The sequence below is a fragment of the Zootoca vivipara genome, chromosome 13, assembly GCF_963506605.1.
Source record: "Zootoca vivipara chromosome 13, rZooViv1.1, whole genome shotgun sequence".
In the NCBI taxonomy this organism is placed as follows: Eukaryota; Metazoa; Chordata; class Lepidosauria; order Squamata; family Lacertidae; genus Zootoca; species Zootoca vivipara.
Genome location: NC_083288.1, coordinates 25,742,147 through 25,754,304, shown reverse-complemented (window position 1 = coordinate 25,754,304; position 12,158 = coordinate 25,742,147). Strand labels below are relative to the sequence as shown.

The following is a 12,158-nucleotide window of genomic DNA, read 5'->3' as shown; positions in this document are numbered from 1 at the left end:
TTCAGAGATGCTGGGGACACAATTGGGCCTTACAGTCGTACATTGGTTGTCAAATGTCTTGGTACTCGGGTGTTTTGGCTCCCGAATGTCCCAAACCCGGAAGTGACTGTTCTGGTTTGCGAATGTTCTTTGGAACCTGAATGGCCGATGTGGCTTCCGCAGCTTCCGATTGGCTGCAGGAGCTTCCTGCAGCCAATCAGAAGCTGCACTTTGGTTTTGGAAGTTGAACGGACTTCTGGAATGGATTCCGTTCGACTTCCAAGGTACCACTGTACTTGTAAGCATCCCAAGGTCAGTAGACTAGATGCAACTTTGGTGGACATGACAAGTCTCCTCTCTCTCTCTCTCTCATACACCACCACAGTCCGTGTCTATTTTAAAAACAGAGCAGATATGTCAAGGGAAAGGAGAAATGCCATTTATTTCCCCCATGAATCGCATAGCAGCTTGAACACAGGAATACAGCTTCCACAGACTGGAAGGAATAGTCTTCATGATGAACAATTTCAGAGATTCACCCCAATTGTTTTCTTTTCTTTTTTTTAAAGAAGTCTTTTATATATATATATTTTTCCATTCTGCTCAGACTTAATTTGAGACAAGGCCCAACCCCTGGTTTTTAATGCCAGGACTCTGCTCTGAAACAATAAGAATGAACCAAGGTTCGTCTGAGCCCGTACAGAGAGCTCACACCACCAAAGAGTATGTGCACAAAGCTTCGAGGTCAGAGGGAAAATCTTCTAGGCAGGTTGAGCCCAGCCCCATTTTTCCTCCTAGAAGTCACTGCAACCTGGAATCTTAGTTCTTGTTTTTATCACGACAGGTGGGGAAGTAGTGTTCGCAGAGCAGTATTATCTGATGGGCTGGCAAAGAACAAAAGGCAACCTGTCAATGAAACAGCATGTCAGGACTGCTTCTCTGAAACAGTTGACATTTCAGTTTCACCCATGGCACATGACAAGGAAGGCTTCTGAAAATTCTGCTTCAAGAAGCATCGTCCCTGCTGCTTTTGGAAGTCCACTTAGCAAAAGCATATTAGACCAACAGATCTAACACCATAGAGCTAATTGGGGCGGGATAATAAAAAGAAATGTTTAAAAATGAATCAACTAGGACAAGCGACGAGCAAAAGCTCCCCAGAGAAGCATGGGAAGGCTTGGGAAGGCAGCGCGAGGAACTCGAGCGCAAGTTTCAGGAGAGGCGAGATGTATATCCTGATACATCCAGGAGAAAGGCAGTCAGTCAGTTTACGACACCATGGCAGCAGAACCCACACGTGGATGCTGGAGAAGTAGAAGGGCAGAAACAGGAAGTGCAAACTGCCGCCAGTTCTCAGAACACAGCACACTCTTCAGATGCTGGAAACGAACTGATGGATGTCTTCCATTGAGACCAGTGCCATTCTCCAAGCTGTGCTCCACCAGCCCCTTCAGTCTATTTTAAGGATGGAGTTGGCCTTCAAAAGATAGAGGCTGTCGTCGACAAGGAAACTGCGAGGAGAGGAAAGAGGAAGTTGCTGGATTGACTGGCGAATGAAGGGATGGATTGAGCTACCCAATATGCCTAGAACTAGAATGTCCCCATCTTGTCTTTCAACCTGTAGGACCTGCCTTAGGTAAAGGGACCCCTGACCATTAGGTCCAGTCGTGACCGACTCTAGGGTTGCGGCGCTCATCTCGCATTATTGGCTGAGGGAGCTGGCGTACAGGTTCCAGGTCATGTGGCCAGCATGACAAAGCCGCTTCTGGTGAACCAGAGCAGCACCCAGAAACGCCGTTTACCTTCCCGCTGTAGCGGTACCTATTTATCTACTTGCACTTTGACGTGCTTTCGAACTGCTAGGTTGGCAGGAGCAGGGACTGAGCAACGGGAGCTCACCCCGTCGCGGGGATTTGAACCGCCGACCTTTTGATCGGCAAGCCCTAGGCTCTGTGGCTCTGACACGCGTCCCAACAGAACCTGCCTTAGGTTCCATGTAAACCTTGAAATGCAAGTCTCCAGAAATAGCAGCTAAATAATAATAATAATAATAATAATAATAATAATAATAATAATAATAATAAATTATTTATACCCTGCCCATCTGGCTGGGTTTCCCCAGCCACTCTGGGCGGCTTCCAACAGAATATTAAAATACAATGGTTTATTAAAAATTAAAAGCTTCCCTAAACAGGGCTGCCTTCAGATGTCTTCTAAAATCTAAAGCTACCTGAACCGCAAGGAAGGTGCAGCACCCATATTGCCCTCCCTCGAATCTAAGGTCCACACCTGAGGTCCTGCTTGCGTGCCCCAGCGGTAGAATTGATTAGAGCTGGTGAGCACATGAACCAGGTCCTTCCTGGTGGTGGCCCCGCAGTTGTGGAACCCTCTTTCAGTCAACATTCATTTGGCTCCTTTCAGTTTGGGCATTGAAGGAGGTCTTTAAAGCTCACCTTTTCCCTACTGCCTTTCCCAAATATAATTTTGGTGATCTAATTCAGTATCTCCCGTTTTTCTATTGGTTTGTATGGTCTGCCTAAGGTTCCTGTTGTTTTTGCTTCTCTGTACATTGCTACTGTATATGAAGGCTGGAATGAATGAATACACTTTATGCTCCAGGAAAATGGCTGCTTGTAGCCTCATTTCACAAAAGTATATTAAATACATTACATGGAACTGGCTACAGGCTACAGATTCCAACAAGTTCTAGCTTTTCGGATTGTATGTGCTCTAGATCAGTGGTTCCTCAGTTGATGGTCCGCAGACCCCAAGGGGTCTGCATAACTCACCCGGGGGTCCATGGCATCATTCACATAACAAAAACTACCATAAATATATTTGACTTTTCAAAAGTAAAGGGTCCATAGTTTGGCTTTTGAAAAACAAGGGGGTACTCAGTACTTCGGTATTAAGGAACCACTGCTGCAGATCATGCCTCTTCCATGACAATTTTTGGTTGCAACACAAAAACAGGCCTTTTCTGTGGTGGCTCCCCGTTTGTGGAATGTTCTGCCCAGGGAAGTTTGCCTGGCGCCTTCATTATACATACACCTTTAAGCACCAGGTGAAGAAGTTCCCCTTCAACCAGGCCTATATCAAATGTGTTTGTGGGAGTGAAGTGGGAGGTGGTGGCATTGGTTTTTGTTTTTATCATGTTGTGTTTTCATCTTGTATTTTTGTGCTGTGAACTTCCCTGAATATGATGACAGGCGGGATACAAAACAAATAGATCAGTGGTGTGTGTGTCACTCAAGATGCTGCTGGAGCACACGACTCCCATCATCCCCGAGCCTCCGCCATGCTGGCTGGGGCTGATGGGAGTTGGGAGTCCAAGCAGTGCCCTGACAACCAATCACAGAGAACCAATGGCAGCAGAAGGCCCACCCGCAAAGGCAAGCAAACTTGGCTGACCTGTAGAAAAGGATATTGACGGGGATGGTGCTGATGTGCCAGATGGCATGGGCATCGAAGACCCAGAGCAGCGGGGGGAAGTCCAGGAGCTCCAGGAGGGCCAAGGCTTGCAGAAGAAGCACAACCGCCACACACTTCCAGACGTACGGCAGGCGTTGTTGGTTCCTCATGCACCAACCCAGCCACCAGAGGAGGTTGAGGAGGCCTGCAAGGTACGGCAGAAAGAGGACGGCGCTTCATGCCTGGTAGTAGTCACAGTGGGGCAGGAACCTAGATATGTTACGCACATGGCGATGCAACAGAGGCACTAGCAGCCCTGGGCCCCAGACCCCTTGCTCCTCAGCACCAAATCCCAAGGAGTGCCAGCAATATCCTGTCCCCATGCATACATCCCCCAGAATCATCCACTGAGAAAGTATGGAGGGAACTAGAAAGATCTGGGGAGCTGCAAGTGGTGACTCTGCTTCCAAGCCCTGATGGAGCCAGAAGTCAGAGGGAGGAAGCTCTGGGCAAATATGTAACAACACAAGGTTTTGCACTGTTGTGGGAAATCATGGCGCTACGGATCTACAGACCTGCTCTCTCTTTGCCTCTATAATGCTGAACAACCATAACTGAGGTGCCCTTTTCTTGCTGGTTGATCCCAGGGAACCTGCCCTGAGGGTCCTGGTGCTCTATACCAGTGTTTCCCAACCTTGTGCCTCCAGCTGTTTTCAGACTACAATTCCCATCATTCCTGACCACTGGTCTTGCTAGCTAGGGATGATGGGAATTGTAGTCTCAAAACATCTGGAGGCACAAGGTTGGGAAACACTGCTCTATACTACAAACGCTCTGGGAGTGCAGGGAAGGAGTAAGGGAGATATGTTCTAGTAATTTGGTGCAGTCTCCAAGTTATGCTAACAGCTATTTTGGTTACAAGTAGGTAGCTGTGTTGGTCTGGCGTAGTCGAAACAAAATAAAAAAAATTCCTTCCAGTAGCATGCACACGAAAGCTCATACCAATGATAAACTTAGTTGGCCTCTAAGGTGCTACTGGAAGGAATTTAGCTATTTTGGTGTGTGTGTGTGTGTGTGTGTGTGTGTGTGTGTGTGTGTGTTTTAAAGGGTGTAGCTACATAATGCTCTTAGCAAGTTACAAGTTGACATCTGCCTGTCTCAAGAGAAAATGGAGTGCGCCTCCGGGGGTGAAGTCAAACTGCTGCATTGGTGGCACTAAAGTGACCTCCCTGGTGCACAAGCCTGGGCAGTGTGTATGGAGGTTCTGGCTGCCCAGATGAGAGACCTTGACCTGGCGTAAGTGGAGAAGGCCATACAAAGGTTATCTGCTGGGCTACACCTCCATACCAACCAACCCCTGCCGCAGGGGAAGAACATTGCTCCACCGCCCTCACCTATTACCACATTGGCAACCATATTGTAACCATAGTCAAAGCGCACGAGCGTCAGATACGACACATGGCAGGCTAGGAAGAGGAGCAGGAAGATCCCAATGGCGGTGGCAAAGGCTGGCCGTTTCAGACCCAGAGTCCTGAAAGAAAAGGAAAAAAAGAGAGATGGTGCTGAAGGCTCTCCTTACTTGCTGTTCCTTTGCTTTGTCCTTGGGTTGCTCTTCCTCTATCTGCACATATCCTGTCCGCACACATTTCCTCTTGCGGTTTCGACCTGTCCTTTTGCAGATGCCCAGTTGTTGAATAAAAGCTAAACATGGGAGCTGTGAGTGGTCAGGGGAGACTCCTCTCTGCTGCTGCCACTCACCCACTCCCTTAAAAAGGGAAACATGAGCTGCTCCCAACAGCTCTGGAGGAATGAACTGGGAGTGTGGGAGCTGCTTTGAAGCCTTTGCGAGTTTCTCTGCGCTCTCCCTCCTAAACCTCCCAGCTCGGGGGCTTAAAGGGGGAGCCTGGGGATACTGGCAAAGATACGCAAGGGATTTCGACAGGTGGGCAAGGCTGATAAAGACCTGGCCCGTGGAGCCCCAAAAAGTTTTCCCACCCCACCATAACATTTCAACCAGTGAAGTTGAAAAGTGGGAGAGGCAGGACAGACAAAAAGTATATGCTCGCAGGGCAAGTGGTAAAGCTTGTCACCGGAAGATGGTGACCAACAGAAGCCGCCTGGGAAGGGGATTAGATACAAACTGCAAGTAGGGAAGTGCTACTGGGCTTGTGCCAACCACATCGGTCTGCTTAGCCACTGTGGGATAACAGAACACTGAACGGGATGGGCCTTTGGTCTTTTCCAGCTGCAAGGCTCTCCTTATGTTCTTAAGGAGGAGAGAAACTCACCGGACGCAACACAGGTAGACAGAGTGAAGGATGACGGCTGATGCACAGAAATAATCCATTTTCTGTGGGAAGAGAAATGTCGTTAGAAATCGGGGCCAGTTCTCATTCAGTGCTACGCGTTCTCTTTAGAAAATCCTTGTGGTATTCATGTTTATTCATGGCTTTTCTCCAGTAACATGGAACTGCATTGAAAGTTTTCTCTCTTTCCCCTGGGATTGTGGCCTGCAAATACTCAGAAGCCTACTAGTAGTATTTTTAACACCCAACAGGGAAGGTTCTTCCTGGTGATAGCTGTCCTCCTATCCGACCTCAAAAACACCTTGACGAGATGATGATCCTGAGCACACATATCTGAAACCAAGTCTCAGGATAGAATCCTAACCTCACTTCCCTGGGATGAACCCCCAATGAATTCAATAGGATTTACTTCGGAGTAAACATAGTTAGGATTATGCTGTCATGGTGGCTGCACTATTTACCTGGGGTTCACATAACTTCCTTTTTTCTACCATTTACCTTATCTATTTGTTTTTTTAGGTGGCGCTGTGAGTTAAATCACAGAGTCTAGGGCTTGCTGATCAGAAGGTCGGCGGTTCGAATCCCTGCAACGGGGTGAGCTCCTGTTGCTCGGTCCCAGCTCCTGCCCACCTAGCAGTTCGAAAGCACATCAAAGTGCAAGTAGATAAATAGGGACCGCTCCGGCGGGAAGGTAAACGGCGTTTCCGTGTGCTGCTCTGGTTCGCCAAAAGCAGCTTTGTCATGCTGGCCACATGACCCGGAAGCTGTCTGCGGACAAACGCCGGCTCCCTCGGCCTATAGAGCAAGATGAGCGCCACAACCCCAGAGTCGGACACGACTGGACCTGATGGTCAGGGGCCCCTTTACCTTTACCTTTATTTGTTTTTAACCCACTAGAGAGGTTTTTGCCATGCCTTCAAAATTCCCTCGGGCCCCATACCAACAATTTTCATGATACGAGAGCAAAATTGCTCACCTCAGTTAGATTCGTTTCTCGAGTATGAAAAACTGTAGACCAGAACCATGCATTTAAAGAAACCTGCAGGGGGAGTGAGGGAGCAGGGAAAGAAATGGTTATCCTGAAAATACCACATTCTATCTATGAGGTTAGGTTGTTAAAAGCAGCTTCTACCACAGAAGTAATAAAAACGAGCCATTCTGGGATAACCGGGATAAGCGGTACTTAAATCAGCAAACCCAGAAGCAAGTCCCACCCCATCTTTAACATTAGAGGAATCATGCTTCTTTAGTCTTTTGGACTGCTGCAATAATACTGTATGTGAAACGCTCAAAAAGTCCTAGATACATGCTATCTGTTATTATCATCATCTATCAATTCTATCCCACCCTTTCCCTCAAACTGCTTCTGAATCAAAACACAATTTGTCTGCAGAGTAGAAGAAAAAGCCTAGATAGAAACTGATGTAAGAAAAAACTGCTCCTTTCCCCTTATGGGGTACCCAAGAGCCCGTATAGAGTCCTTATGTAGGTTCTCTATTGGTAGGAGAAAATAACAGGCCAAACCAGAGAATATTGAGAAGCAAAGCAGCTAGTAAGCCTGTTCTTTATTAAACTGTTGCAACAGGGTGCGCTCTCTCTTTCTCTCTCTCTCTCTCTCTCTCTCTCTCTCACACACACACACACACACCCAAGCAGGAGGGAGGAGGAACCCAGAACATAGATGTGAAAGCTCTTAAAACTGCCTACCCTGTAGCTCAAGACCACCACCACCCCAAATCATCATACATACATCACAGAAAGAGGTGGTCCCCAGCAGAAATTTGAGAGTGTTGCTTCTCTCCTGTCTGCCAGTATACTTGATAATGTCTTATCTGATTGCCTTTTCTGGGTAGCCTGGCCATTCCTTTGAGATGGTAAATACTTAGTTCTTGAATCACATATTGATAGTGTGCTCAGCTTATCAGATCCTTGCCAGACTGTATTTACAGGGATGTGTAAGCCCCTACAGTCCAAAGACAATTGGAAAGCTTTTTCCATCTGAGGTCAATTTGGGCTTCAGGATTGTTCTCTTGTACTATTTCAGACATGTACGTGTTTGCTTTGTACATTTATGTACATATATATATATGTATGGAAAACATCTGAAGGCAGCCCTGTTTAGGGAAGTTTTTAATCTGTGACATTTTATTGTATTTTAATCTTTGCTGGAAGCTGCCCAGAGTGGCTGGGGAGACCCAGCTGGATGGGCGGGGTACAAATAATTATATATATATATATATATATATATATATATATATATATATATATATATATATATATATATATGACATGACCTTGGAATGCCTATAACAGAAACCAACACTATAAGCATTGTGCCAAAACATAACCCTTAAAAAAAAGCACAGAGGAAAATATCACATAATTCAGCAAACCTTTGTCCAAATACCCACAATGCCACTGGAAACACATTGCACTCTACTATGGCTCGAGTTTGTTCCTCATGGGAGATGCCCTCCTTACTTCCTTACTTTGCTCTGCATTTTTTGAGACAGCCTGGACTGAGGAGCAGAACACCGTGTGTTTCTGTGACTCCTCTTGTAGGGGATGACCTGTCGTGTCCTCCCCCCCCTTCCTTCCCATCAAGATCTCAAGCAACAGGAAGCCTTCCTTGTCTTTTCTGTTCTCCATGTTTCCCACCTCTTTGAAAAGACGAGAAGGAAGCTAAGGCACCCATCTTGCCGTGGTGAGAAATTAACCGTCCAGAATGACTTACCCAAGCAAAGGCAATGCAGGTATGGTACATGGGAGAAGAACGGGGGACAGCAGCTTTATATCTGTTCAGCATCACTAAATTGGCAAGTCCGTTAAGGAACGAAGCAAAGGCAGAAGCAGGCTCCTGGAAAAACAGGAAGCGGGAAAAGGGCCACTGAGGGGTCGGGTGGGAAAACAAGGGAGGGAGAAGAAGAAGGGGAAAAAAATATGTCATCAACCAGAAATGAGAAGGTATACATGCTCTTTCAGGACGGTTTGAGGCAATGGTGGGGAACTGGATTTGGCCAGTGGGCCAGATCCTGGGCTCCCCACCACCACCACCACCCTTGGAGGGCTACTCCCACAGGTCACTCACTTAACATCACAATGATGTCAGGTGACCCACTTTTGTAGAAACCTCCACTACAAAACAAAATCCCATCCCAGGAGGGTTCAAAGTTACTACCAACTATCTGGTAAGTTTCAAGCTCTTTCTTTCTCTCTCGGGCAGCTCTTTTGAAGCCATCCAAACTGGCAGCCATCACTGCCTCCCGTGGGAGCGAGTTGCACAGTTTAACTATGCGTTGTGTGGGGAAGTTCTTTCTTTTATCCGTCCTGAATCTTGCCCCTGTGGTGGAGTGTGTCTCCAAGCTACGCGCAGTGTGTGGGTCTGTCGACGCACCAGCCCCAAGCAGCATGGCTGCTGCTGCACCTTCCTCGCGCCACTGTCCCCAGATCCGAGCCCTGCAAAGCGACTCGGGGAGGATGGTGTGGGGATGCAACAGCCATGCACCCTGATCAAAGGCCCACAGTTGCTGTGTTTGGTTGCCCTTTTCTGAAACTTTTCCAACTCTGCAATATCCTTTTGGAGGCAAGACAACCAGAACGGTTCACAGTATTCCAAATGCAGTTGTGCCACAGGTTTGTGTAACAGCATTATGATAGCAGCTTCATTTTCAATTCCTATTTCAATGATTTCCCAACGTTTCCCAGCTGCTGCACACAAATGTTACTTACCTTTCCATGAAACTGAGGCACTTTGTATCCTTCCTGGACGTAAAGGCCCACCGTCAACCACATACATTCATATTTACATTCATCTCTGCAGGTCCATCCTAGAATACGGTTGGGGGAGGACAAATTAAAATTAGTGCAAATGAATTCATTTGCCTGACGCCTGAATGCAATGCAACTCTGTGAAATAATTTTAAAATACCAGGGGGGGGGGGAGCGTACTCAGATTTGCCGAGTTTGTTTTATTTTAAGGGACCATAATTTATGGATGTCTGACTTTATCTCATCCTGGCCAGCCACTTGTTGCCAGGATGAATTCTGACAGTTAACTTGTTTGTTTTAAATGAAGCATATATTGCATGTTTTCTGCTTGGAATCAGGAAACCTGCAAATGCAACTACATAATAGAGCTACAATCTGATAACCCATATGACTGCAGTATGGAACCAGATGTTTTTGGACTCCAACTGCCATCAGACCCAGACAGCATCCAAGGTGGTGGGGATGGTAATCCAGGATCTAGAGGACCACAGGTTCCAACTCCCTTGCCATGTGGATTTCTCAAAATTAAATGTATGTTTGAAACCTGGGTCTGTCAGTTCTGCCACACATATATAACTATTGAATAGGAGATGTAATGGGCAAGAGGGGTTAAGGTTTCCTGAGTGAGAGAGGCAGAGTGAGGGATGTTAGGGTTGCAATCATATACACTTATTTTATTTTGTATCCCATTTTCCCTTGAAGAGGCTCAAAGTGGCACCCTTTTTATTTTCACAACAACCCTTTGTGTTAGGTTACACTGAGATATAGCTACTAGCCAAAGGCCACCCAGTGGCCTACAAGACTGAGCAGAGATTATCCAACACTCTTAACCACAACATCACATTGCCTGCTTTAATTGGGGTGTATATATAACTGAACTCAGAAGGCTTACTTCTGAATAAATGTACAGAAGATCCAACTGCATGTAAACGATGGTGCATGTTATGCCACCCACAAGCAACCTAGTTAATGAAAGAATTGTGGCTTCTTCCCACTTACTTGCTATAACCTCCAAGAAACGTGGAGGGCAGATAAGAAGTTGAACCACATACCTAGCAGTGAATGCTACAACAAGCCACTCAATGGGCTCACTTTCAACAGCGCCATAAGAAACCTGGGAGAAATAAATCAATTGGGGAGGGGAGAATCTCACTTGAAGAGAGATACTTTAAAACGTTAGAAAATAGTTGTCTTTACCTAATGGGTAAGGAATGGCTTAATGAGGGTGAAAGAGGAGAGTGCAAAATATGGCCTGAAGCTTAACATAAAAAAACTAAGATAATGGCCATTGGTCCCATCACCTCCTGGCAAATAGAAGGGGAAGAAATGGAGGCAGTGAGAGATTTTACTTTCTTGAATTCCATGATCACTGCAGATGGTGACAGCAGTCACGAAATTAAAAGATGCCTGCTTCTTGGGAGAAAAGCAATGACAAACCTAGACAGCATCTTTAAAAGCAGAGACATCACCTTGCCGACAAAGGTCTGTATAGTTAAAGCTATGGTTTTCCCAGTAGTGATGTATGAAAGTGAGAGCTGGACCATAAAGAGGGCTGATCGCCGAAGAATTGATGCTTTTGAATTATGGTGCTGGAGGAGACTCTTGAGAGTCCCATGGACTGCAAGAAGATCAAGCTTATCCATTCTGAAGGAAATCAGCCCTGAGTGCTCACTGGAAGGACAGATCCTGAAGCTGAGCTGAGGCTCCAATACTTTTGCCACCTCATGAGAAGACAAGACTCCCTGGAAAAGACCCTGATGTTGGGAAAGATGGAGGGCACAAGGAGAAGGGAACAACAGAGGACAAGATGGTTGGGCAGTGTTCTCGAAGCTAACAACAACAACAACAAAATCAACAACAACAACAAAGGAACGGCTACTCTCCCTAATTCAGGATGAGATATGAACAGCCTAAATAAGTAAAACAACAATAATAAACAAGAGACAGCTCGCAAGGCCTGAAGCAGGGAGAGAGACGGAGCAGCTGCCCCAGCAGCCCTTTTTGGGGCATAGCACAGTCCTGCTTGCAAATAACGATGCAGCAGTGCAACAGCTGTGTGCGCAGCCTCGCTGCTCTAGAGCCCCAGGCTGCAACCCTATGTGCAAATTCAACTCAGTGAGGCTTACTTCTGAGTAGGACTGCACAGTTAAGAGGGGCAGGGGGGGTAACATCAGATCGGCACTACACCCCAAAACCATTGCCAATTTAATTGGAAAATACACTCTGCACATGCTCAGACGCTACTGTCCGCGATTAACCCCCTCCCACAGAGGGCAGCGGGAAAGAGCGCCAGGAATTGGTCGAGAGGGCGAGTAGGCGGTGCCACCAAGCCGTCCTATGGGGGAAACACTGGGAGGGCACAGTCATTTGTGGGCGTGGCTATGCGCCTTGCGCCTCGTCCTAGGCGGTGGGCGTGGCCCTCCCTCGGCCGGGGGCCTTGCAGTACCTGTGAGGCTCATGTAGAGCGGCTGGTGGGAGCGGAAGTGCCGCAGCCCGGGCCCGGAGCAGTTGCGCTTCTCGCAATGCGTCAGGCATTCTCGGTAGACGGGCTCCCGGTCCCCCCGCGAGGCCTGGGCGGGGGCCAGGCCGGCGCCCGCCACCCCCAGCAGCAGTAGGAGCGCGGTCCGAGCCGCCATCCCGCCTGCCGGGCGGCTGCAAGCGCCACTTCTGCTTTGGGAACCGGAACCGGCCCTT

The 12,158-nt window shown here is 47.4% G+C and overlaps 1 protein-coding gene across 1 annotated transcript; it reads right to left on the bottom strand.

Moving 5' to 3' along the window:
* Positions 1–396: 396 nt before the first annotated feature.
* PGAP3 (post-GPI attachment to proteins phospholipase 3) lies at positions 397–12,143 on the bottom strand. Its single transcript, XM_035136546.2, has 8 exons — positions 11,911–12,143; positions 9,426–9,523; positions 8,431–8,583; positions 6,673–6,735; positions 5,679–5,740; positions 4,785–4,921; positions 3,391–3,595; positions 397–1,490 (listed from the first exon to the last, which is right to left on the bottom strand). The coding sequence occupies exons 1-8, from the start codon at positions 12,098–12,100 to the stop codon at positions 1,430–1,432; spliced, it is 969 nt and encodes a 322-aa protein (XP_034992437.1). The 5' UTR covers positions 12,101–12,143; the 3' UTR covers positions 397–1,429.
* Positions 12,144–12,158: the final 15 nt, after the last annotated feature.